The 24,923-nt window shown below is 37.5% G+C and overlaps 1 protein-coding gene across 5 annotated transcripts in view; it reads left to right on the top strand.

The window, feature by feature from the left end:
- Nucleotides 1–24,923, top strand: part of Scn2a (sodium voltage-gated channel alpha subunit 2) — a 130,513-nt gene that overhangs the window by 89,180 nt on the left and 16,410 nt on the right. For all 5 annotated transcript variants that reach the window (XM_051184553.1, XM_051184549.1, XM_051184550.1 and 2 more), the window contains 6 exons: nucleotides 780–1,136; nucleotides 8,575–9,054; nucleotides 17,744–17,864; nucleotides 18,554–18,708; nucleotides 20,269–20,442; nucleotides 23,907–24,029. In XM_051184553.1, the coding sequence (XP_051040510.1) occupies nucleotides 780–1,136; nucleotides 8,575–9,054; nucleotides 17,744–17,864; nucleotides 18,554–18,708; nucleotides 20,269–20,442; nucleotides 23,907–24,029 (1,410 nt within the window). The remainder of the gene's footprint in view (nucleotides 1–779; nucleotides 1,137–8,574; nucleotides 9,055–17,743; nucleotides 17,865–18,553; nucleotides 18,709–20,268; nucleotides 20,443–23,906; nucleotides 24,030–24,923) is intronic.

Genomic DNA, 24,923 nt, shown 5'->3' with positions numbered 1-24,923 from the left:
AATCTGGTGCTTCTACTCACTCCTTTGAGTCACTCAGGGGTCATTAGATAATACACTGTTGCCTGCCTGACATTTTCTTAAGCATCAGAAATAAAATGGCACTACTATTTAACTGATGATGGTGCTTTGAGAGCCTCTGCCAATCAGTACCACCAATTTGTAGGTACAGTGGCAAGGGGATATGTAGATTTTTGTAATGACTTCGTTCTTCAATTACTGAAGACATCGATGTTGAAAAATATGCACCTGCAGCTTAAGCCTCCTGGTAGCATCGATACTAAAAGAGAATATTCTAATATTATAGCAAGCTAAAGGTAACAGCTAGATGAAAATCTACAAGAAATGAATTAATCATCCTCTTCTAACTTATGCAGTGTGTGCCATATGTCATGACCTTTCAACTCACTGAAAAACATGTTCATTCTGGGCTGTTACATAATAGCTCCACTTTGAAAATAAGTCTCTGTGAATTAACTTACATGACCTTTTAATGTATTAGTTAAAAACAACCAAGAAACAATAACAACAACAAAATCCAAAAGTGTCTATAGGGTCTCCTCCCTCTTCCTCTCCCGTGTGTGTGTGTGTGTGTGTGTGTGTGTGTGTGTGTGTGTGTACAGTATCTGCTACATTTGTTAGATACTTCCTTCTTTGGCACATGAATAATCCATCATTCTACAGTTGACACATGTTTGCTATATATTTCTGCTGCAAATAAGAATACAGATGTTTCCACAAAGCAAGGTGATAACAGTATTCCTACATTACTTGTTTTCTAGCTTAGAGTCTTCAAGTTGGCAAAGTCCTGGCCCACACTGAATATGCTCATTAAGATCATCGGCAATTCGGTGGGCGCACTGGGAAACCTGACCCTGGTGTTGGCCATCATTGTCTTCATTTTTGCGGTGGTCGGCATGCAGCTGTTTGGAAAGAGCTACAAGGAGTGTGTCTGCAAAATTTCCAATGATTGTGAGCTTCCACGCTGGCACATGCATGACTTCTTCCACTCCTTCCTGATCGTGTTCCGAGTGTTGTGTGGAGAGTGGATAGAGACCATGTGGGACTGCATGGAGGTTGCTGGCCAGACCATGTGCCTCACTGTCTTCATGATGGTCATGGTGATTGGCAACCTAGTTGTAAGTAGTAAAATCATTTTTTTCTCCTATTCAGGCACAAATAATATGGTTTCTAAAATGTTCAACTGAGAACGTTTTGGGTTTTAGGGAGGATTATTTTGTAAAGAAATTATTTCCAGTTGCCTATTACATAAGATTGCAGGAGCTGCACATGATTTAGACTTCAGTAATTTGCACACCCTCAAAATGTCTCTTGAGCCAAAGTTCTTTCTTACTGTTCTATGTCAAGGAACCTGCTGGTTTTATATTTCCATGCTAATGTGGAAGTGCATAAAATCACTCACTCATTTAATTTAGAAGTATTAACAATAGTATCTTTCAAAAATGTTTCAATTTGGGATTTCCTCAAAATTCAAGTTAAATCTTACTAAACATCTCAAGTCAAGAATGGTATTCAAAAGCACTTAGTAACTAAAAACTACAGTATGAGTAAGTAACATTGACCTGAAAAACAACCATTATCATTTCTGTTGTAAGTCAACTTGGAAGCAGGGGAAGAGCAGCTAGCCTCGTCCACTTCATATAGTACCAGAGAGAGGGTGGGAAGACAGCCCTTCCATTCTAATCCTGAAAGTCATACATTACCGCTGTACTCTGAGCTATTTATAAGAAGCTATATACTAAAGGGAATGAACATGTAGTAGAAAATTAATTCGTTATTTAATTTTTTAATTTTACACATTGATTCTAGTTCCTTCTCCCTCTCATCCTCTGTTACTCCCCACAGACCCTCCCATCTCATCCTCTATCCACTCCCCAGGAAGGGTGAGATCCCCAGGAGGGATCATCAAAGTCTGTCAAGTCATTTGGGGTAGGGCCTAGGCCCTCCTTTGTGTCTCTTGGTTAAGGGAGTATCCCTCCATGGGGAATGGGCTCCCTAAGTCCATTCCAGCACTAGGGATACATCCTGATTCCATTGTCAGAGCTACCATAGACTTCCTAGGCCTCCTGAGACCCATGTTCAATGGTCTGAGTCAGTCTTATGCTGGTTTCCCAACTGTCAGTCTGGGGTCCACAAGCTCCCCCTTGTTCAGGTCAGTCATTTATGTGGGTTTCTCCATCCTGGTCTTGACTCCTTTGCTCATCACTTCTCCCTCTCTGCAACTGCATTCTAGGAGTTTGGCTCAGTATTTAGCTGTGGGTGTCTGCTTCAGCTTCCATCAGCTACTAGATGAGGGCTCTAGTACGGCATATGAGGAAGTCATCAATCTCATTATCAGGGAAGGGCATTTAAGGTAGCCTCTTCACTACTGCTTAGATTGTTTTTGGGGTCATCCTTGTAGGTCTCTGGACATTTCCCTAGTGCCAGATTTCTCTTTAAACCTCTAATATGGTATCTCTTTTCTTGCTCTCTTCTATTCTTCCCCTGACTCAATCTTCCTGCTTCCTCATGTTCTCCTCTCCTTTCCACTTCTCCCTTTCTCTTTCTCCAAACTGTCTCTCCCTTTCCACCCCATCTGTTCCTAATTTGCTCAGAAAATTAATTTTTAAGGGACATGCATCAAGTAATACGTGAGTATATTTTAATGCAACCAGAATCATAAATACACCCTTAAAGATGCATCTTTTAGGAAAGTAGAATAAGATTATATAGAACAGGAAGAAATGATCATGGGGTAACAGGAATAGAAACAACAACAAAAACAATGGCCATTCCTGTAGCATAGACATTCTCAGCTAGTGTAATGTAGCACTAGCTGAAGAACGCAGGAAAGGCAATGAACACAGTGTTTCTGACAATGGAGAGGGTGGACAGAAGCAGGAGGTCAGAGTGGAGAGAGAAAAAGTGACTTGTCACAAAGCTGAGTGGGATTTAACTGATTAAAAAAAAAAGCTAATTTTATGCACAAAAAAGAAATTTTCTTATTTATGCAATTCAAAGCTAAAGATAACTTTTTTAAAAAAAACTCAGGAATTGATGAAAATCAAGTGATATCTGAAACAAATTCATGTCAGAGAGCATGGAATGAATTTGGAAAAAAAAGAAAAAAAGAAACACAGTCCCATCGATTACTGTATTGAAATAAAACATGTCTCTTTGTGACTGTGTTGAGAATTTTTTCTTTATGTTCCGTTTTATTTACGTATTTATTTAATTATTGTTTGTGTGGTTGTGTACATATGTGTGGACACGAGACATGATGTGTACATGGAGGTCAGAGGACAACACGTGGGAGTTGGTTCTTTCCTTATGCCACGTAGGTCTTGGGAACAGAACTCAGGTTGTCAAGCTGGGTGGCAAGCCCCTTTATTCCCTGAGCCATCTTGCAGGCTCAAGAATTCAAGAGTATCAAAAAATTATGGTACAGATGACATTTAATGTTAATACGGATTGTCATAGAAACAAAGTAGTGTGTGTATTAATATGAAATAATTATTTCTATACTGGATTTAAAGATTGAAATGTAACACTTTCAGGATAAAAACTTAAAGTACGCTCCTTTCTCTTTTATAAGACTTATTTATTTTATTTTTAATTTTAAACAAATTTAGTATGGCTTCTGGTTTTGAGTTTTTATTGGAGTCCCATGTGACTCTACATGTATTTATTTCTTGTGTTTGCTTTGGCTCTTTTTCTTCTGTTTGTTGTGTCTCATTCTAGTTTGCTTATTTGGTTTTAGCTCATTTTATTTCATTATTAGCCTTTAGATAATAAAAAACTATTTCCAATAAATGAAAATTTTAAATGTATATATAATAAAGAAAATTCCTTTTTTTTTATATGATGTATTCTGAATACAGTTTCCCCTCCCCCTGACTTCTCCCACATCCTCCCAATTCCCCTTCCATCTGAATAAACACTCTTTCTGTCTATCCTTAGAAAACAAGCCGGTGTCTAAAAATTAATATAATAATAAAACGAAGTAAAAATAAGGCAGAAGAGACCAAAACAAAGAGAAAAAAAGAGTCAAAGAAAAAGTACAAGAAACACAAAAACTCTTACAGACACAGAGACACTCATATGCACATACAGAGAAAACCAATAAAAAACAAACTCAGAAACCAAAATAAACAAGTAGAAGGGGAAAAAAATCCCAAACAAAGTATTATGAGACAAAAATTTCACCCCTCCCAATACCATTAGTTCTATTTGGTATTGGCTACCTAATGCTGGACGTGGGGCCTGTCTTTCAGTGTGGTTCTTATACCCAGTCAGACTCCATTGGAATGCTGAGAGGGAAATGTACACAAGTCCCTGCCCCTAACTCAGAAGCTGTTGCAAATAGCAAATAGATATCTTTTGTTTGTTTGTTTGTTTGTTTTATTTTACATGTTGATCTCATTTCCCTCTCCCTCCCTCCCTGATACCCTCTCTTCCCCATCACATGCATCCTGATCACCCTCCCCTCCCATCCCCCCACCCCAATTCCACATGTAGGGCAAATGCCATCCAGGTGGGATCATGTAAATCTATCAAGTCATTTGAAGTAGGGACTAGGACTTCTCTCCTGTCTCTAGGTTAAGGGAGTATCCCTCCATGGGGGATGTGTCCGCAAGGTCCTTTTGTGCACCAGGGATACATCCTGGCTCTACTGTCTGAGGTCCCTTAGACTGCTCAGTCCTTCTAGCTGAGACCCATATTCAGGGGAGCCTGAGTCAGTCCCATGCTGGATTCCTAGCTATCAGTCTGAGGGCCCGTTAGCTCCTCCTTGTTCAGGTCAGCTGTCTCTATGTGTTTCTGCAACCTAGTCTTGTCCTCTCCCTCTGCATCTGGGTTCTAGCAAATAGATATTTTTTGTATTTAGTTTTATATATGTGTATATGTGTGTAAGTATGTGCACATGAGCCTACTCTCCTCTTTTCATTACCAGCTAAAAAGCTCTTTAGAGATATCCCAAATATATTTATGCCATAGCTAAAATAATATAGCCATCAGGTTTGCATATATTTTGAAGCATGGTTTCTCTATGTAGCCCTGGCTGTCCTGGAACTTGTTCTGTAGATCAGGCTAGCCTCAAACTCAGAGATCTGATTGTCTCTGCCTTCTGAATGTTCAGACTAAATTTTACCACTGTTAAGAAAATATTTTTCTTATTCACTTGATTGGGTGACTGAACTCCATGTGCTGGCTCCTGCAATACTGTCTTTCTGTTTGTTTGCTGGAAAGAGAGAAGGGCTCTCAATGGTCCGCTGGCATGACTTTGTCTCATTGCATAAGAACTGCCCTGATAGGTCTCCACCATAGTTGCCATGAGTAATGTTTGCCAGGGCTAACCCACAAGCAATTGGAAACTGGGACTGCAGACAGCCCACCTCCTACCCCCAGCTAGCATTTTCACAAGCCATTCTTGGATACTGTTCCTCAGTAAGTGAAGCAACGGAATATTGAAGGGATGTGAAGGCTTTGGGTTCCTCTCACAGGTTGGGGATCAGAAAGGAGAAAAATATTAATATATGCATCATTTTTTTATGTGGTACCCTAATGGAAGTCATTACAATATCTTCCTTCTCTGAAACTAATTCTAAAGAGCTGATTTCTTTTTGTGAGCAGACAGTCTGCCTATTCATCTTAGGGAAACAGCATTCTAAATTTCAAACTATTTCCAAGAAAACTTGCTAAACTCTTTCTACGTCACTGTTGGCACAGTAAACGAGGCCAGCTGGTTACAAAAGAGATTTAGATGAAAAGGTCAGCTTGTCTTTCTAGAAAGAAAAGACCTGGAGGAAAATGATACCTGGAGGTCATGTTGGATAATGATGCCAGTAATAGCAGTTAACCCTTCTAAAGCATCCACCATAATGATTTGTCATGGATTCTTTCTTTGAATCTTTACAACCTTATAAATACAGCACTTGTGAAATTGTTAAATTTATTCACAGGTATAGAAATTAAGGTTGATAATGCTAGCATTGAATAAAGGATAAAAACTTGAGTTTTATTCAGCACCTAAGCTCTGAAAGATATCTTCCTGTGTTATAGCAAGAAGTGTGTAGAACTTGAGCTTGCAAGATGACTCCATTGGTAGAAGAGCTTGGTGCACGGCCCAAATTTCTTTCCTAGAACTCCCAGTGGAAGGAGAGAACCAACTCTACAATGCCATCATGTGGCCTCCATGAGCACAAAATGACATGTATCCCCCTCCATAGCATCATACACATCATCACAATAAAAAAATTTTAATTAAAGGAATTTGTGGAGCTAATAATGTCAATGATATTTGTAATAAAAAACATTTGCCTCTTACCATCAAATAAAGATTGAATGGTTTGAAAAAAATTTAAAATCCATATGGGGAAAGGAGAAGTAGTTTTCTTTAAGGTTGTGGTGCCTGGTAGTGGGCCATGAACTTGTAAACATTTGAGCAATATAAACTGGACTTGAAGTGTATTAAGGGAGGGAGGTTGGGGAAGTATGGGCATATGTAGGAGGTGTTAGTGAGAAAAATGAGGAATAAATATGACCCAAACAGGTTGTGTGAGAGTCTCAAAGCATTAATAAAAATACCATATTTTCAAAACTAAAGAAAGGGGGAGTTCATTGATCTATGAAATAGAAAATTTGCATAATAAGTAACTATTTCTCTGGCAATGGGATAACATTAAATTAACTTGTCACTTTGTGGTAGAATATGAAAACAACTAGAAAATTAGTAGGAAATTTTTCATACTGACCATAAATATAACAGGAATTCACAAAAAGAAACATCAATATGTAAACATGGAATTCTACTTTCTTCATGTGTTTTGCAAACTTAAGTTATACAATGGTATAAACTTTATTTACTCATCAACTATGATCTTGCACAAATGCTCAAGGTAAAGAAGTCTATTTTCTCATGTACAAAACAGTGGCAATAATTCCTGCTCAACACAACTTCCATGAGAAATACATAATATGAACCTCACAAAATGCTTGGACCAACACATTTTCTAGGAACTCAGCGAAAAGTCCCTTCATTATCATTGTTATCAGGTGTGAGTTCTGCTGTGATTTGTGCCCTGATGCATTCTTGGAAGCCTAATACAGCAGTTATTCTTGCAGAAAAGTTGTGAGACCCACCCTGGTGTTCTACTGTAGAGTAAGAATGATAATTGGCAAAAAAAAATGCATTATATACTCAAAAATAGCTAAAAGGAGGAATTAGGATGTTTTCATCAGAAAGAAATAATAAATGTTTAAGGTGACAGACATGCTAATCACCCATACATGATCATTGCATAATGAATACATGTATCAAAATATTACAATGTTACTCTACAAATACACATCAACATTATGTATTGGTTGGTAAAATCAAGATAAAATAAGAAAAGTCCAATATTGTACATTGTTTGGCAGGATTCAGTAACTTAGATAATTTTTTCCATTATAGACTAGGACATTCCATTAATAAAACTTAAGAAATTAAAGCTAAGGAATAATTGTAACACTATTAATTCAATTTTCTTACAGATAAAACTCAAATTGAGTACTTAAACTTATTTTCTTTTATTGAGTTTTCACCCAAGTAAGAAATTCAAAGATGAGTCAGAGTAAAACATAAGTGTATGGTAAATTTCTGAAGGAGAGGGATAGGTCAGTCTTACAATGACTGTGAGGAGCCATGAAAGGGTGATTGACAGATGGTCAATACAGACCTGATTGACTCTGACCTTCCACACATCATCACTGACTCTGATCTTACACATACATCACTGCCATATTTTCACTAGAATTTTAGCTAAAATCTCCCCAGGGTCCACTTTTGTATTAACAACATTTGCATTTGGTCCCTACTATATTTTATTTTGATTCTGTGTTTGAATAATCAAGGACTGTGTCACTCAAAAAAATTAAAGCAGTTATGTTCCCAACAATACCTGATTCCTCAGTTACCTGCCTGCTATTCAGACTTAACAGGTGGTGATAACACAAACTACATTTTTAATTCAGTATTGACAACATTAGCATTATATAGCAACCATGTCTTTATTATATTTCCAGCTGTTACATAAACATAGCTACCACAAGTTTTATTTTAAAACAAATTTAGGAGTGTCAATCTAGCAATATAAATATTTTTCTTGAATTTAGCAAATTACCAAAGTGAAAAATGTTGCAATGCCGCAGAAGCCAAATTCATATTTAGGATAGAGGAGTTCTATTTGGTTCTAGGAGTAAAATGACAATTTTAAGAAATTCTAAGAAATACTGATTATATGTTCAAAATAACAAGCATCCAAACGTTTTTCTTTACTGCAGAGTTGTCTAGATTCTTCTGGATGTAAAGTTAGTATATAAATGCCAAGCCATGGTATGGTTTTGAAACGAACCTGAAATAAAGAGTGCAATTAGTACTTGCTATCAGCCAGGTATTTACATGTTTGTTTGTTTTTACTTTTCTTTGCTAAAGACGGAGACATCGCCTTTAATGGGATATATGAAGATAATTCCATGTCTTACAGGTGAAGCAAGGCAAACAGGCTGCCTGATCACTCTTCCTCCACTCCCTTTTAGGTTCTGAACCTCTTCCTGGCCTTGCTACTCAGCTCTTTCAGCTCTGACAACCTTGCAGCCACAGATGATGATAACGAAATGAACAATCTCCAGATAGCTGTGGGAAGGATGCAAAGGGGAATCGATTTTGTTAAAAGGAAGATACGTGAATTCATTGAGAAAGCTTTTGTCAGAAAGCAGAAGGCCTTGGATGAAATCAAACCCCTTGAAGATCTTAATAACAAGAAAGACAGCTGTATCTCCAACCACACGACCATAGAAATAGGCAAAGACCTCAATTACCTCAAAGATGGAAACGGGACAACCAGTGGCATAGGTAGTAGTGTGGAAAAGTATGTGGTAGATGAGAGTGACTACATGTCATTCATAAACAACCCCAGCCTCACTGTGACAGTGCCCATTGCTGTGGGAGAGTCTGACTTTGAAAATTTAAACACGGAGGAGTTCAGCAGCGAGTCAGATATGGAGGAAAGCAAAGAGGTAGGTATTTTAAATAAAGGGATATCTTGTGTGGACTTCTGTGGCATTGATGCTATTAGATATTTTATATTACATGCTACTTCCCTGTAAGAAAATAGGAAATAACTACTCTAACATTCACATAGTAAAGATGATTGATAAATTACTGTTAGATTATACTAGCTAGCCAAATGTCATCATGATTTAATTTTTCAAGTAGTCACTTTCCAAACTCACAATACTTGTATGAATTTTAAAAATAACTTCAGATTTATGATAATACCTCAGTGTGTACATTTTCTTCCTTATAATTCACTACAATAAAGGTACTAAAAGATAACTAGTGGGAAAATAGTTCTTGTTCTCATCTAGTTGTATTCTTGCCTATGATGACATACTTCATAAAAGAATAGTATCTAGTTTGTGGAGATCTATTGATCTGAAAGCTGACTTGGATCTTGGCTTGATGGTACTTAAATTTGTGTTTCCTAAAGTTTGTTTCTGTGTTTCTTATTTTCTTTTTTCTTTTTTTGCAAGGGAAGTTTGTGATAGGGAATTGTACGTAAACCAATTGAGAGTGGTCAACCTGCTTACACACAGAAAGTCTCCAGAACTTACCAACTCATTCTGAACTTACCAACTCATTGTCTCCATAATACAGTCTTTGATTTGTGAGATGATTGTGGATATCAGTAAACGCTTTGTTGTGTTTTGTTATTAACCTTTGAGTTAAAAGGAAAAATATGAGGCACTGTCTATTTTGCAGTATCTGAATCAACTTCTTGAAGGATAGACAACTGGATGGACTCAGAGGGTGTGAAGATTTTTCAATAAGTTCTCTTTTATGTTTCTCCCAAATTTGCTTGGTTCTTTATCAGCTTTCTGGAGTACCTCGACTATATCATTTAAAATCCATGTCCTGATTCTATAGGCTTTGACTCTTCTGCTGTTTTGACTAGATTTAATGCAATTCCCATTATGGTTTTTGAATGCCTGCTTCTCTTTTTAACTCTTTTTGAATAATGTTGAATACATGCTTGAACGATAACCTTTCAAAGAGAAATTTAGTGGTGTAATATGGTGACCTTCACTTCTGACCGTTCTTACTTCTCACAGGCGTGAGACCAAGCTGGAGCCATCAAGAATGCAGCTCTGGTGTTTTTTAAGCAGCCAGAGGCTCGAGCCATCACTTTTACCCAGGTTACCAAAGCAAGTTGTGCATATATAAATATAATCAGTGTCTAAATGACTTGACTGGCCTGCATGTTACTCAGCTACTTCCCTTGCCCATCCATTGGCAGTACAATAAGAACATGCACAGCTGTGCCTAGGTTGGGTCCTATAAAGCATGGTCAGACAAGGCTGACAACCCCAACCTTTTATTTTGTTTTAAGGGAAATTAATTTAGCCGCTAATTTCTTTTTGTAGATTTTAATAGAAAGTACCCACTTATATAAAAGGGAAAGTGCATGCCTTTGCAGATTTTGTAACTTCCACTTAATGTCATAGTTTGGAACATGCTAGTGGCCTGGATGAAGATCATTGGTGCTCTCAAAAAAAGTTTTGTATTTGTTTTCTACTACTACTGCTTTTAAAATACATCCGCAGTAAATGTGTTTCGTTGGAAATAATTTGCTCAGTGTCTGAAGGGTAACATGCAAATTAAAGCAACCCCTCCCCCAATTGCACACTTCCCAACTGACTTTCAATGTGAAAATAATGTAAACGAATGAGAGTGTTTGCATTTTGCTGCCAGCAGCAAGGGTATAATTTTCATCCACTTCATTTTTGGGGAAAGGGCAATGCTTTATTTAGCAATTGACCAAAAGCCTTTTGCATTTAGAATGATTCCCTTGGAGATTCTGTTTATATTTGCTCTTAAAATTCCTAGAATGAAAGAAATGTACTTATACACCAAAATAAAAACCCCAAAAAAGAAAAAAATAAAGAAAAATAGTGACTTCCACCTATCTTTATATGGTGTGCTTACTCTGAAAACAGATCTATAATCCCCACCCCTTTACCTGTTATAACTTTCTTCTTCTCCCCCTCCCTCCCCCACGGCACCTATCAAACTTAGTTCATGTTATTCACATGCTTCATGTTCCATAAACACCTCCACAGGAAAATCACAGTGAGCCCTTGCTTCTGTTTGTTTATTAATGAGAGATTTCCCACATTGTGTGTAGCTATTCTGGGAACTCTTTGTATTGAACTTCTCACTGTCTGATATTGAATTCACAATTCCGTGCACAGATGTTAAATCAAATTGTTTCTTCTGCTTTCATCAACTTTTGCAGAAATGTTAATAAGAAACTTTATCATTAAGAAATAGTAACATTAAAACTGTAAAATAACTCAGAGTAAGATCATGCTGAGCTTTCTTGAAAGGAGGAAATACCCTAACAGTATTAAAACAAACTTTGGGAAAATTCAGTTGCTAGTACTCCTGCTTCTGTCAGAGGAGTGTAGAAAATATCTGAGAGACAGCTTCCTCTCCTGTTGATTCTTTATTATCTTTCTTATAAAGAAGCAAGGTTAGTTCCCTTAGCCTCTGAATACTCCATTTTCCACTTTCTTTAGGAAAATACACACGGGATAAATGACAGTCAAGGACGTGACCTTTTAAAGTACTGAGGCAGTGTATCAACAGATCAAAAGAGAACTGATTCTTATAAGTTTCTATTTCTTTTTCGAAAAGTGCTTTATAGTCTCTTTTTGAAATATGGTTTAATCTCTACAAGAACATATTAAACTCCAACATGGAGGGCATGAAGGAGCCAATAGTATGTAGATCAGATAGATCTGAGCAAGCAAATGGGATGATATCACTGGATAATAACTAGTGATTTTTGTATTAAATGACTAATTACATTTAAAAATAGCTTAGCTTCATGATAACAAACAAATGTGCACATGAGAAACTTAACGTGAAATATAGTTTTCTAGACTTTTCTCCAACCAGGACTTTTTTTTCCTTTTGGATTTTCAAGGCAGGGTTTATCTGTGTAGCTTTGGAGTCTGTCCTGGAACTCACTCTGTAGACAAGGCTGGCCTCGAACTCACAGAGATCCACCTGCCTCTGCCTCTACCTCTGCCTCTCGAGTGCTAAGATTAAAAGCATGTACCATCATTGGCTGGCAGGACTTTTATTTCTTAAGTTATTTATTTTTATTGGCTTTCTAGAAGGTTATTAGTTTGACACAGTGCAGTTTAATAATAATTTATTATTGATATGGACAATAAAAGTTGAAAATATAATCTTTAAAATTAAAACATGGCATAAATGAGTCTCGAGCAAAAACTCAGCTGGTAAAATGCCTGCTGTGCAAGCCCAAAGATGTGAATTTGGATCTCATGAGTCTACATGGTAGCCAGGAACAGCAGTGAGTGTCTACCACTCCAGCTCTGGGGTGAGACAAGGACAAGGGAATACTTGGGGCTTTCTACCTAATCAGCCTCTCCAAATCACTGAGTTCCAGGTTCAGTAAGAGACACTGATTCAATCATTAAGGTAGAGAGCAATGGAGAAACACACAATACCAATCTCTGGCTTTTACACGCACACATATATCTGCACCAACACATACATATGCACATACCCACGTGACTTGTACATACAACACACATACATACCCCAGAAACATGAAATAATACAATTTGATATGTATTGGATCATTAAGTGAAACATTATTCTTCCCTGCTCAGTTTACAGAAATTTGAATAACTATAGTATAATGATAAGTATCTTAATATCATTGATAGGAGTTCATAAAATGTGGGTTTTATGCAAATATTTTTCATATTTCTAAGTGAGTACAATTGCTGCTGATTTATATAGCAGCCCTCAGTGACGATTCCTATATAATCTCTATTATCCCAATCTCATGTTGTTTTCATATTTTGTTCAAGTTTAACTAGACAAATGCTCCTCTAACAGTATCATTCTACCCATTTATTTCCTGCTAAGTTAAGTATGGGTAGTAATAAGAAAATTTAAATATTTCAATATTACCAGAGGGAAATGGAGAGCTCACTAAACTGTTGTCTATGTGTGTAGCCCCCTTATAGTTTGCTTTCTTACTTTGTAGTACTTTGCAGTGTGCGGTGCCCAGATTGGGACACGTGTAATGGAAACACTTTACTTAAGAATATAAATGCCAGCTGGGCAGAAGTGGTGCAGCCTTTAATCCTAGCACTCAGTAGACAGAGACAAGCAGATCTCTGTGAGTTCAAGGCCACCCTTGTCTACAGAGCTATAGAGAAAGTTTCAGTTCAGCCAAGGCTACACAGAGAAACCCTATCTCAAAAAACAGAGAGAGAGAGAGAGAGAGAGAGAACATAAGCTCCAACTGTTACTTACAATAATATACACTTGACAGCTATAAGTGGCAAATTTGCACTGTGGTCAGGTTCATCATAACTAGGAACTTAATTGAAGCTTATGGTTTTTATGTTCTTAATTTATTCCATTTTGTGGGATCTTAATACATTTTAAGCAGTTTATTTTATTAACATGATGACATTTAACTCCTATTCAATAAAATTATTTAATTGAAATGAAGAATTTTATTAATCATCATTTTTGTTGTATACCTCCGGTATGATTTATGATAGGATTTTTATTCATGAGATATTCCAATGTATGTTTTCCTCATACTACAATAACCAATATAGGAATTATGAATATGACTTGATTTGACAATAAGGTCCTTAGTTATGACTCATATAAGTCAGCAGTACCATAAACACTATCTTGAATCTATAATGTTGAGTCATATATCCAGTCTACTAAATGTTCCAAATTAACTAAGCTTGAATTTACTTGTGAATCATCAGAGAAATGTCCTCAAACACTATAGAAGAACAGAGTACAGAAAATCTAGGGCATAGCCACTCATTAACTCTGACATTGACAAGGTGAGTAAGCCCACTGGATAGTAGTATGATGCTCCAATGTGCAGCATAGTATCTGCTGTAGTAGTTTAACACCACAAGCATAAGCATACCCACTGACAAGTGTGGAAGACACTATACTATTGCACTTTAGGGAAGAGGAGATGCAGCTGCTCCTTAAGTGGTTCCATTCACCACGGAACAGTAAATCTTCAACCTTAATGTAGAAAGAAGGGAACTAAGTCTAAAACAACTGATTCAGTAGTAAGTTTCCTTATAGCTGACCTCACAGGCTCCTCTAAATTATGAATGAATTCTTGGCAGCCTACTTTTCAGAACACACTCCCAACTTTAAGAATTGTTTATCATTATTTTAACATCCCCGAATATCCAAGGAATCTTCGTGCTTTGTGACTAATTATATTCCTTTGAACCTGGGAGAATCAAGCAGGAAGAAGTAGAAGTAGAAGTACTTAGAGATTGAAGTCCATAAATAGGCCACAAGGCCAGTAGTTCATTGACACAAGAAATATTCACTAACGACAAGGACTGCCGATAGACACAAGGGATAACGACAAAGTCACAGTCTTCTGCCCTAAAACATTAAGTCTAGTGAGGTACATATTCCAGACATACAAAATACACTTTAAGTTGCACTTGGTATTGAAGTCATAACCAGAGTGTTGGAGTTCATTGTAAAATTTTGCTGTTGCTTCTTTGTTGGTTCTAAAATGCCTCATTATAATGACAAGAAGTTGTGTACGTTCTATCACACCATGGTTTGAAGAAGAGAAAACAAGAACGGCCTTGAATAAACTATCCACAGATAAGGCACAGTATATATTTTTCAAAAGAGTAGAAAAACACATCAGGAGAATTGTTTACATTGCAATATGAGGAACTCTGAATAGAGCAAATCGACTTTCTCTAATAATTTTTTAACTTCAACAAGGTATTAAAAGCAAGTGGTTGGCTTGGTCATTTGTTCATTCAATGGAGAGCACATCAGGACTTCAGGGTTAGCTCTGAGGGCTGAACTGCTTGTGTTGTTGCCTCATCCATAGGGGTGAGGGCACTTTTCATACCCCCTGAATATCTTACAAGTATGCTGAGAAGACTTCAGTTTTTCTCTCTCTGAAATACGTTCACCCATTTCGCCCATCTTTCATAAATGATAAATCAAAAAAAAAAAAAAAAGAAAGAAAGAAAGAAAAAAGAAAACAAAAGAAAAGGTTATGAAACACTCTGAACACCCAAATTAGGGAAATGGTTGAATGGAAGAAATAGGAACTGGAGGGACTCGTATAAGGGAGGAAAAATGGTGGTTAAAACAGTGAAAAACTGAATGAAATCAGATGATACGGGTCTTTATGACATCTTTTAAAATATTGACAACCCAGATATGTAGTAATAGGAGTGATAACTGATGTTGCAGGGAAATTTTCAAAGATTTTGCATCAAGATTTCCTGTGACATTTTATGTGGTGACTACTCTGAATCATACATTGCCAGACTTCATTCTGTTATAATGCTCTTCATTTATATATCCATCCATCCATTCATTTCTAAGTGATATTTATTAAGTATCTACTACATACCGCTAATGATTGTATTAGTTAATTTTCCTATGGCTATGATAAAATCCTCACAAAAACAACTTTTAAGGGTGCATGGAAATATTTCGATTCATGGTTTGAGGATACAGTCCATGACAGGAAGGAAGACACAGTGGTTAGAGTGTGAGACAACTGGTCACATAGGATCCACAGTTACAGAGCAGATAACAATGGTTGCTGGCTCTCAGCTCACCTTCTCCTTTTATGTACTTAAGAGTCCAGCCCGTGTGATGGTGGTGTCCACATTTGGGGTGGATCTTCTCACCTCAGTTAATTTAGTGTAGGAATTCTCTCACAGAGAAACTCGGGGATTTGCCTCTTGTGTTACCTTGGAACCTATCAAGTTGGCAATCAGATCAACCATTGTGCTGACCCATGTCAGCCTGAAAATGTGACATAAAGAGGGACCCACATTTTTGCATTGGGAGCTCCATTCTGTATTTCTGGTGTTATCCTCTTTATCGAACGGAATAGTTTCCATTCTTACTGTGTATAGTTACATCAGATGTGACTGACCTGCAGTTTGTTTGGTTACCTGTGCTATCTTTCAAAGTTCTATAAATGGCAAAGCCTGTATCATCTGGACTCTAAAGTATAACAACTTGATGTTAGGTGAATCTCTACAAGTGATGAGAGAATGTTTTTAGAGTCGATTACATGATTACAACTCCACGTATACTTATGTAAGAAAGAGTCAAACCTAAAAGAAAGGATGTCCAATTAGAAAAGGCCCCCAGATTTGGAATATTTGTGACAAATTTTATTTTGGTGTTTCATAAAAAGCAAAATATATTCAAATTATGATGGCAAAGATATTATTTATCCAATATTATAAAATGTTCAATGAGGAGAAAAACAATATATAGCTTTTAACATTTTAAACAAATTTTAAAGTAATTATAAAACTAATTCTTAGAAAGCAGAATTATATAATAGTTATGCATCTATTATTTGTATTATTATATTAGTTAAGACATTTCAATTTCATATATCTGCCCATATACTTTCTTCATATGAACTCAAAACTAAGTCAACACTTCATAAAAACAAAATTGTTTTCATGCTATAATACAGTCATCTCATTAGGAAAGAAACCATATAATTGTTATCTAAAAGTATGTATGAGTAGAATCTTTCCAGTAGAAACTCTAGCATCCATTTGATCCCAGTGTTCCATATGTCAGTGTTCATCTTATGTGCTTCCCTCATCTTCTTGGTAAAGGAGCTCTTTGAGCTCAGCCATCTCCTAATGTTATGCACTAATAGTAATAACATTGTGACAGGTTTGAGAATGCTGTGGCCTAAACTACTCTGGTTCCATGTGGCACTCACACCTGGCCCTGCACCATGCCTGTGGCATTTTGAGATCAGGTTTAAGAATGGGACTCCACCTTTTATGCTGGTCCCAAGGATAGACTGACCTGGATAAAGTATATGCATATTAATATTTGAGACAACTTCTTTCCTCCGGAGTTTCCTTTGGATGGTTTTGATTTATCCAAAGGAAACAAAATGACATGCCATGATCTATTTTTGCATTTCTAAGAGGACAGGAAAGAGTGCCAAAGTGACAGGTAGTTTCCAAATGCACAATGAAACCCAGGAGTGCATTGGCCAAAGAGAATGCGAGATACCTGCTCTTGCTGTATAGCTAACAATGCGCTGCTCTTCTCCAAAATAGAAAGTTATAGATTGTCTTTAATAACAACCAGTAGTCTATGTTTTCATGTCAATGAAAAGTGGAAATATTTAGATTGTTGCTGTTGATGTGCATTTGACCCAACCTTTTCTACATTTGACATGAAAATACACTTGTGCAGCTTTTGTTGGACGGGTCACAATTTTAGAATAAAACAAGCTGTACCATTTACAAATGAATTTGCCAAAGCAAGAGCCCACTGACCATCTGACTGGTGGTTTGCATAAGCTTTCTGTAGAATTCTATTTCAGAAAACTTTAGATGGGCCTAAACAAAAGTTATTTAAATTGCACTGTTTAAGAAAAAAAATACTCTGCATGGCTGTATCTAATCTTGTGACCTCCACCTCTCCCAAAGCAGATTGGCAATATATTTAAGTTACTCTTAAATTACAGATCAAGAGAATGCATACAGAAGACTGGGGCGGGGGCACGACTTAGGAACCGTTGTTTGGATTAGAGGAAACGTTTAAAAGATTGTCTGTGGGATTGACTTTCAGAAATTGAATGCAACCAGCTCATCTGAAGGCAGTACAGTTGATATAGGAGCTCCGGCAGAGGGAGAGCAGCCAGAGGCAGAACCAGAAGAATCCCTTGAACCTGAAGCTTGTTTCACAGAAGGTAAGCAAGCAGTGGGGTGGCGTCACTAGCCCTCTCCTGTCTATCCATCTTTCCTGACACCTCTCCATATCTCTACACCACATAACCACTTCTAATCATCCATGCCTATTTATCTACCAACTCTTCACTTATTTGCTTAGTTTTCAATCTCAAAACAAAGGCAATTTATCTGACTCTAAGCTTAAATTATGTACCTAGAGCCTTTTGCTTTTGAAGGTACTGATCACCTCTAAGATATGCTGCCTCTGGTGTGTTAGTTTGCTTTCTGTTGCTGTCATAAAACCTTCTGACCAAAAGCTAACTGGAGAGGGGAAGGGTAACTGGGCTTCCATTTCCATGTCACAGTCCACTATGAAGGATGCCAGGACAGGAAGTCAAGACAGAGAAATGTAGAGACTAGAACTGAAGCAGAGGCCATGCAGAAATGTAGCTTACCAGCTTGCTCTCCCTGCTTTCTTAAATAATTCATGATCATGGTCAAAAGCTGGCAGCACCCCAGTGGACTAAAGAGTCATCTAGCAAACCATTAAAGGGCTGTACCATTGGTCTTGGTTTTTGTAAGCGGAAGCCATCTTTAAAATGCAGTTTATAATTTATGATGAGGCAATAACAGGTGCACATCCCACCTTCACAGTGATGCTCCAAGAGCAGCTGATAACATTTCCTTCATCCCCTGTCCTGCATTTTAGACTGTGTGAGAAAGTTCAAGTGTTGTCAGATAAGCATAGAAGAAGGCAAAGGCAAGCTCTGGTGGAACTTAAGGAAAACGTGCTACAAGATAGTGGAACACAACTGGTTTGAGACCTTCATCGTCTTCATGATTCTGCTCAGCAGCGGTGCTCTGGTAGGTGATGCAGGACCTGCTGCATCATTGTTCCCCTTCCCCTCCAGTGAACCTCACTTTATCCATTTGTAAAACAAACCATTGGGAAAAGTGAAAGATGTGTATGGAAGGGCCTTCTAGAGCAGCTGAAACAGCCCTATATGAAAGAGCCAGATAGGATTATTCTCAGGCAGTCTGTGTTCCCATAATACATCGGAAAGGATCTCTCTGCCTTTCAGTCACGAGTAGCAGTTTGTTTTCTTTATTTTTGCATAATGAATTGTATTCTTTTAATCGCAAGTCCGTCACTATACTTTCCAATATCTACTGAATTTGAGCCTTACAACACAATGCAAATGCAATTGTTTTCTTATTTAAGAAATAGACTTTAGAGTGTCCCTGCTTGCACCTGCTGGCATTTCTTTAGAATGGCTGTGCAGATATGATGTGGAGGCTGTTTAATAGAAGCCCCTGTCTGTAAGAAGACTCTTGACTTGTTTACACCAATTCACTCGCCGGCCACAGTGAATGGGAACTAGGACCCCTTAACTCCTAAAAGCATTACAAACCTAGTTGGCATCTCACTTTATTTAACAGGATGAATAATTTAATCAAATACTCATTGATATAACAAAATGGTGTGACCCATTTTCCCATTTTGTAATGTGACAGTAGGTTGCATTTCCTTTACTTTTAATTTGCAGAAAGTGTTGGTGAGTAGTTTTAATTAGGAGGATGACAACCTCCATTCGGGGGTCCTTTAAGCCCACTTCTGCTTTGACTGAGTCCTATATTCCGCCATCTACTGAGTCTGCAGCAGGGTGAGACCTTTCTATGAGAGCTGTCTCCTCCCTGGTACACTCAGTCACAGCTCACCAAAGCACATGTGCTTGCACACACAGGAATGGGCTTCTGGGGGCTTCCAGCGTGAGCTCTGTGCTAAGCTCCAGAGCCCTTCTGCTTGGCCCCATCATACACCTAGATGCCCTCGTTCTCTAATAAGAAAACATTCTTAGTTCCTTGATCCAGGCCACCACACACTGTTTTGACATTTCCTTTAAATGGGTTGCATTAAAAGATTTTTCATTGTAGATAGCTCAGGGGTTCCTGTGAAATGACCATACTCTTTCTTTCCTAACAGCTACAGAATAATGGCAGCTTCCCGACACACCCACAACTACTGGAGAAAGTGAAGAGATAATCTCTCCCCCTTTTCCCAGGCTCAGGAAACGCCTTGTCATATATTTACACATTCCTGGGAGAAGGATGCCAGGCACTCTGGAGTCTGAGCTACTTGTAAATGACACCACCTCTTGCTTAAGAAACATCTGGCCTTCTCTCACATATCTCAAGCTCTTTGAGGGTAGTCTCAATATCCAAATTTCAAAATTTCAAAAACTCTTCTGTAGCCTGCAATGCCCAGGTGCTCCTCGCCTGTGCAGATAACTGAAACCAGGACAGTGTGATGACCCTCTTGCCCCTGCCTGAAGAAGGCTTGCTTTGTGTTCCATTGCTTCCCCCAGTACATAAAGTAGAAACTGTTCTTTACAAGGACACTCAATACCATGTTTTCACTTGTAGGCCTTTGAAGACATATATATCGAGCAGCGAAAGACCATCAAGACCATGCTGGAATATGCTGACAAGGTCTTCACCTACATCTTCATCCTGGAGATGCTTCTAAAGTGGGTTGCATATGGTTTCCAAATGTATTTCACCAATGCCTGGTGCTGGTTGGACTTCCTGATTGTTGATGTGAGTACTCAAAAGTTCCCCTCTTCTGTTTCTTGGCAGGGGATGGTTAGCCCTGATCCTGCCTGTGGCCAGCAACACAAAAAAGGCACTTGGGGAAACACTGTTTTCGTGCAATACAAATGCTATTTTCTACTTCTCCAGTGGAAGTATACCAGAGACACATTTTGTCGATTAAAGTATCACCTTATATTTAGTGATTTAATTTAAAAATCATATACAAATCAGTATATGAAATTCTAAGCTATGCAAAAGTAAGCTTGTTTCCTAACTTTGTTTTTAATTCTCACATTTCATACAATTGCAGTTGTTAAAATTCTTCACAAAGATCTTTGGCAATAGAATTCATCTGTAGCTGAGCCTACTGAGCAATAATTGCATATGAATTTGTATGGTGATGTATTGTTTATGATCTAAACAACTGGAGGTTAAAATGCAAAGCTAGCCACAGCCATAGAACCAGGCAGTGGTGATACACACTTTTAATTCCAGGACTCGGGAGACAGAAAGTTCTCTATTAGTTAAGGCTACATTGAGCTACATGAAATTGATCCAGTCTAAAAGAGAAACACCTCACACAAAGGTGATCTTGGCATTTGGAATCACATACCTTTAATCCCAGCACTAGGGAGGTGGAGACAGGAGTGATATGGCTGGGCAGAGAGAGGAAATATAAGGCTGGAGGAAATAGGAACTGAGAGGATTACAGTCCAAGGCTTGCTTGGTGGAGAACAGTGCACTCTGAGGATTCATGGAGCCAGGATGACCATTTCAGATCTTCAGCTTGAACCCCAGTTTCTGTCACTGGGTCTTTATTATTTGTATTATAAAGTTCAAAACCGAATGATACCACTGGATTTATCTAGTAATTAAAAACAGATTGACTAGCCAATCTTTTAAGGATTTGTTGACTTGCATTGGTGTTTAGAGGTATCAAGATGGAATATCAGAATATAGAAGTATTTAAAATAATTGAATATGGTAAATTGTTCCTAAATGTGACATGCAAAGGGTACATAAAGACTGCATTAAAAATCTCTCTGAAATGCAGAAAAACAACAAACACAAGTGAAAGCTACATATGTTTAGGTTTGCCAATTACAAACAACAAAACAAGTGTGCCAAATATGCTACCACTCTTTCTTTTATGTGACAGGTTGTAACGAGTACGGTTTTTCTGCCTGCCGCCGCCCGGTCTTGTCCTGCCGCCGCACCAGCCCCAAATAATACACAGAGACTCTGTATTTGATATAATCCTGTTGGCCAGTTACTAGTTTCTTATTAGCTAGCTCTATCTTAATTATTAACCCATTTCTGCTGATCTATGTATTTTCACATGGCCTTCTCTTACCGGGGAGGCGGCTGGCGTCCAGCTCTCTCCTGACTCTCCATCTTGACTCCTCCTTACCACTTCCTATTTCCTCCTTGTCTCCTAGTCCCTCCTATCTTCCTTTCCTATTGGCCAACAGTGCTTTATTATTAACCAGTATGAGAAACATATATAGAATGACCTCTCCCATCAACAGGTTGTATAAGATACCTTTTTTTTTTTTCACTTTTTGTATGTAATTGTGACATACCAGTAACAATGATAGCATAGCTAATATTTAATATCTAAGCAAGGTTAAGTCATTATATCCATATAAATTAATTATTTAAAAACAGAAAAGAAAGTTAATTGCCTTGCCGCATAAACTCAATTGTGTAATATACATTATCTATGAATTCACATGGTCTAATATGCTCGGATATCTATTTAGATTTTTCAGTGTTCTCATGATTGTACATTAAACTGGTTGATAATTTGTTTTACATCAAGTATACTTCCTAATTATCTATTTTCTTATGGAGCTATAAATAGAAATGTCACTTCTCTGGTCCTGAGGGAGCTTACAGTTGACTAGTAAGACACAAAATGTATAGTCAATGGCTTCCTTTGAGGGAAGGTTTCTTGAGAGTAGAGTAAGCCAGCGTTTGAGTGAAAAGAGCACCAGTAGTTCCAGAGAAGGGGGGGACACTGACATGTGCCCACCCTGAATAGCAGTGCTAGAGGGTGAGCACAGAGTACAGGGCAAATGATGGGAAGTTAGTAAATGGAAGACAAATTAAGAAGGACAAGTGTTTGAGAAACCCATGATACCATCCAAAGAAATGTGAACTACAGACTTAGTGGAGAGGAAGATTTTGAAGAATATCTTCAAACAAAGACCCAGAAGATTAAAGATTTCTGTGATGTCCCAGGAAGACCCAGATGCTTCTCCTTTTCAAGTGTACTAAACAACTTACTAGAATGGCTTGCCACTTATGCAATTCTCTGATAGTTCTGCCCCAGTTCCAAACATTTTTCATTTGTGTGCCTCTGCCTTGAGTTCTGTATTCAGAGATTGTAAAGTACTCTAGGTCCTCCTGGCTTACGTTCAGAAAGCCTTTACAGTTCTTGATAATTCAGACACTGTTCCTCAGTTATCTACAAAGAGAAGACTTAAAAAGCCCTAAAGGACCCAGATGAATTTTGTACCTCACCTCCCCCTTAAATTCAGAAACTTTGCTTTCAAATTATACATACAAAGTTAGTTTAAATAAACCAAGTTTGTAAAAAGAAATTCTGTTAACTTCTGTTATTTTCTTAAAAACATTTTCAAATACGTATTATCACAATATTTTTAAACACTACATTATGTATTTATTTCTTGTTATCTGATTTTCAGTTTTGGGTGTGCTTTAGAAAGAGATAGCATTTCTTTTCTAATTTCATATAATTTTCATAGCTCCCAAAGGTTATCGGGTATTTTAGTGATGAGTCTGATGAGTCCGGCAGCTTTTCTTTTCTTTCTTTTTTTTTTTTTTCCTTCTCTTTTTTTCTGAGATCTTTACCAATAGCACTAGTAATCTATATAAATAACTAAAGAAAATAACAACCTTGAAATTCTCTACTTATACCAAAAAATCAACTTTCTTGTCATTCACTAATTTTATTTGCTTTAATTAATGATAATTCAAAAAATGTGACTTATGACTCAGCACTGTTGATTTTACCAGAGAAATTAGAAAAATATAATTTCTCAGGTATTTTTCAAAATGTGCTAACTCAAACTCCGCCAATTTTCAATTTTTTTTTTAGTTGAAAATAGATTTATTTTTTTCTATACAAATTCTGGTCTCAGCTTCCCCTCCCCCAGCTACTCCCAGATTCCCCCCACCTCACCACCCACCAAAACCATCATCCTTTTCTTTCTCTTTCATTAGAAAGCAGGCATCTAAAAAGAAGGGTTGGAGGGCAAAACAGCACAGCCAGAGAATGGCATCTCTGCTATAGCTTGCAGTAATCTCAACAAGTTCCAGGTGATGTGGAAACTCACCCAAGTTTGAAAACTACTTGTTTCTTTGTTGCATAGAGAAAGGCTGAGGGGTGTGTAAACATTTTGATCTATAACTTTTAATCAGTTGTATGCTCTTTTTTTGTATAGGTCTCATTGGTAAGCTTAACTGCAAATGCCTTGGGCTATTCAGAACTTGGTGCCATCAAATCCCTCAGAACATTGCGAGCACTAAGGCCACTCAGAGCCTTATCCCGGTTTGAAGGAATGAGGGTAAGACCGAACATCTTAGAATTTGCTGGAATTATAATTAAGAACAACCTGAAACTTTCTACAGTAGAAAGGGCACATTCATCTTCCTGTTCAAGTAACCAACCAATCAGTAATATGTATATAATGTCCCTAACATGTATCATCAATTGACTCATCAGAACACAATGCCCCATGTTCTTACTTCCATTCATTTTCATTAGGAAATCCTTGATCCTGTCACACAGATTGCTGATATGAATCAATATTACTTATCTCCCCTCTATTCAAAATGTGAAGGGCATCTTACTTGATGTCATTTTAAACTACCCTATCATGACTCATCATTTCTTCACTGAACTGTATTGTGTACTTGGGGCCTGTTGAAATCTGAATCTGGCCTTTTGGTTTTTAATCACAGAGATGTCTAAAAAGTAGGTCAGCTGTAGAAATCTAATTCTCCCTTCGAAAAGCAGCACAAAGAACTAGGAGGAATTCATGCTGACATTTGTCATCCCCTAGGACAAAAGCCTGAGAACACATATTGTCACCACCTAGAAAATAATTGTGCCCTGTCTCCATGGTATTGAGTATTTTTAAAAAAAGATTTTCAGAAATGGATGCTTTTTGTGATATTTTAAAATGTTTCCTGTAATCCTAGCACTCAGAACTTTGAGGGATTACCAGTTTATGTAGTCAGTTCCAAGCCAGGCTACTACAAAGTGACACTTGTCTCAAAAACTCTTTAGAAGACAAGACAAAAACAAAAACGGAAATGAAAATAGTTCTTCACATTTAATTAGAGTATTACAAGCCCAGCCATAGTGAATGTAATGTGTTGGTGTATACCCATGTTTGTGCATGGTTTCTGTGTATAGAAAGAAATGGTTGGTTAGCTGTTGAATTTTTTTCTCTTTA

The sequence above is a fragment of the Phodopus roborovskii genome, unplaced genomic scaffold (assembly GCF_943737965.1).
Source record: "Phodopus roborovskii unplaced genomic scaffold, PHOROB, whole genome shotgun sequence".
Classification (NCBI taxonomy): Eukaryota; Metazoa; Chordata; class Mammalia; order Rodentia; family Cricetidae; genus Phodopus; species Phodopus roborovskii.
Note: the sequence above shows the minus strand (reverse complement) of the source record. Positions and strands in the feature narration are given on the sequence as shown.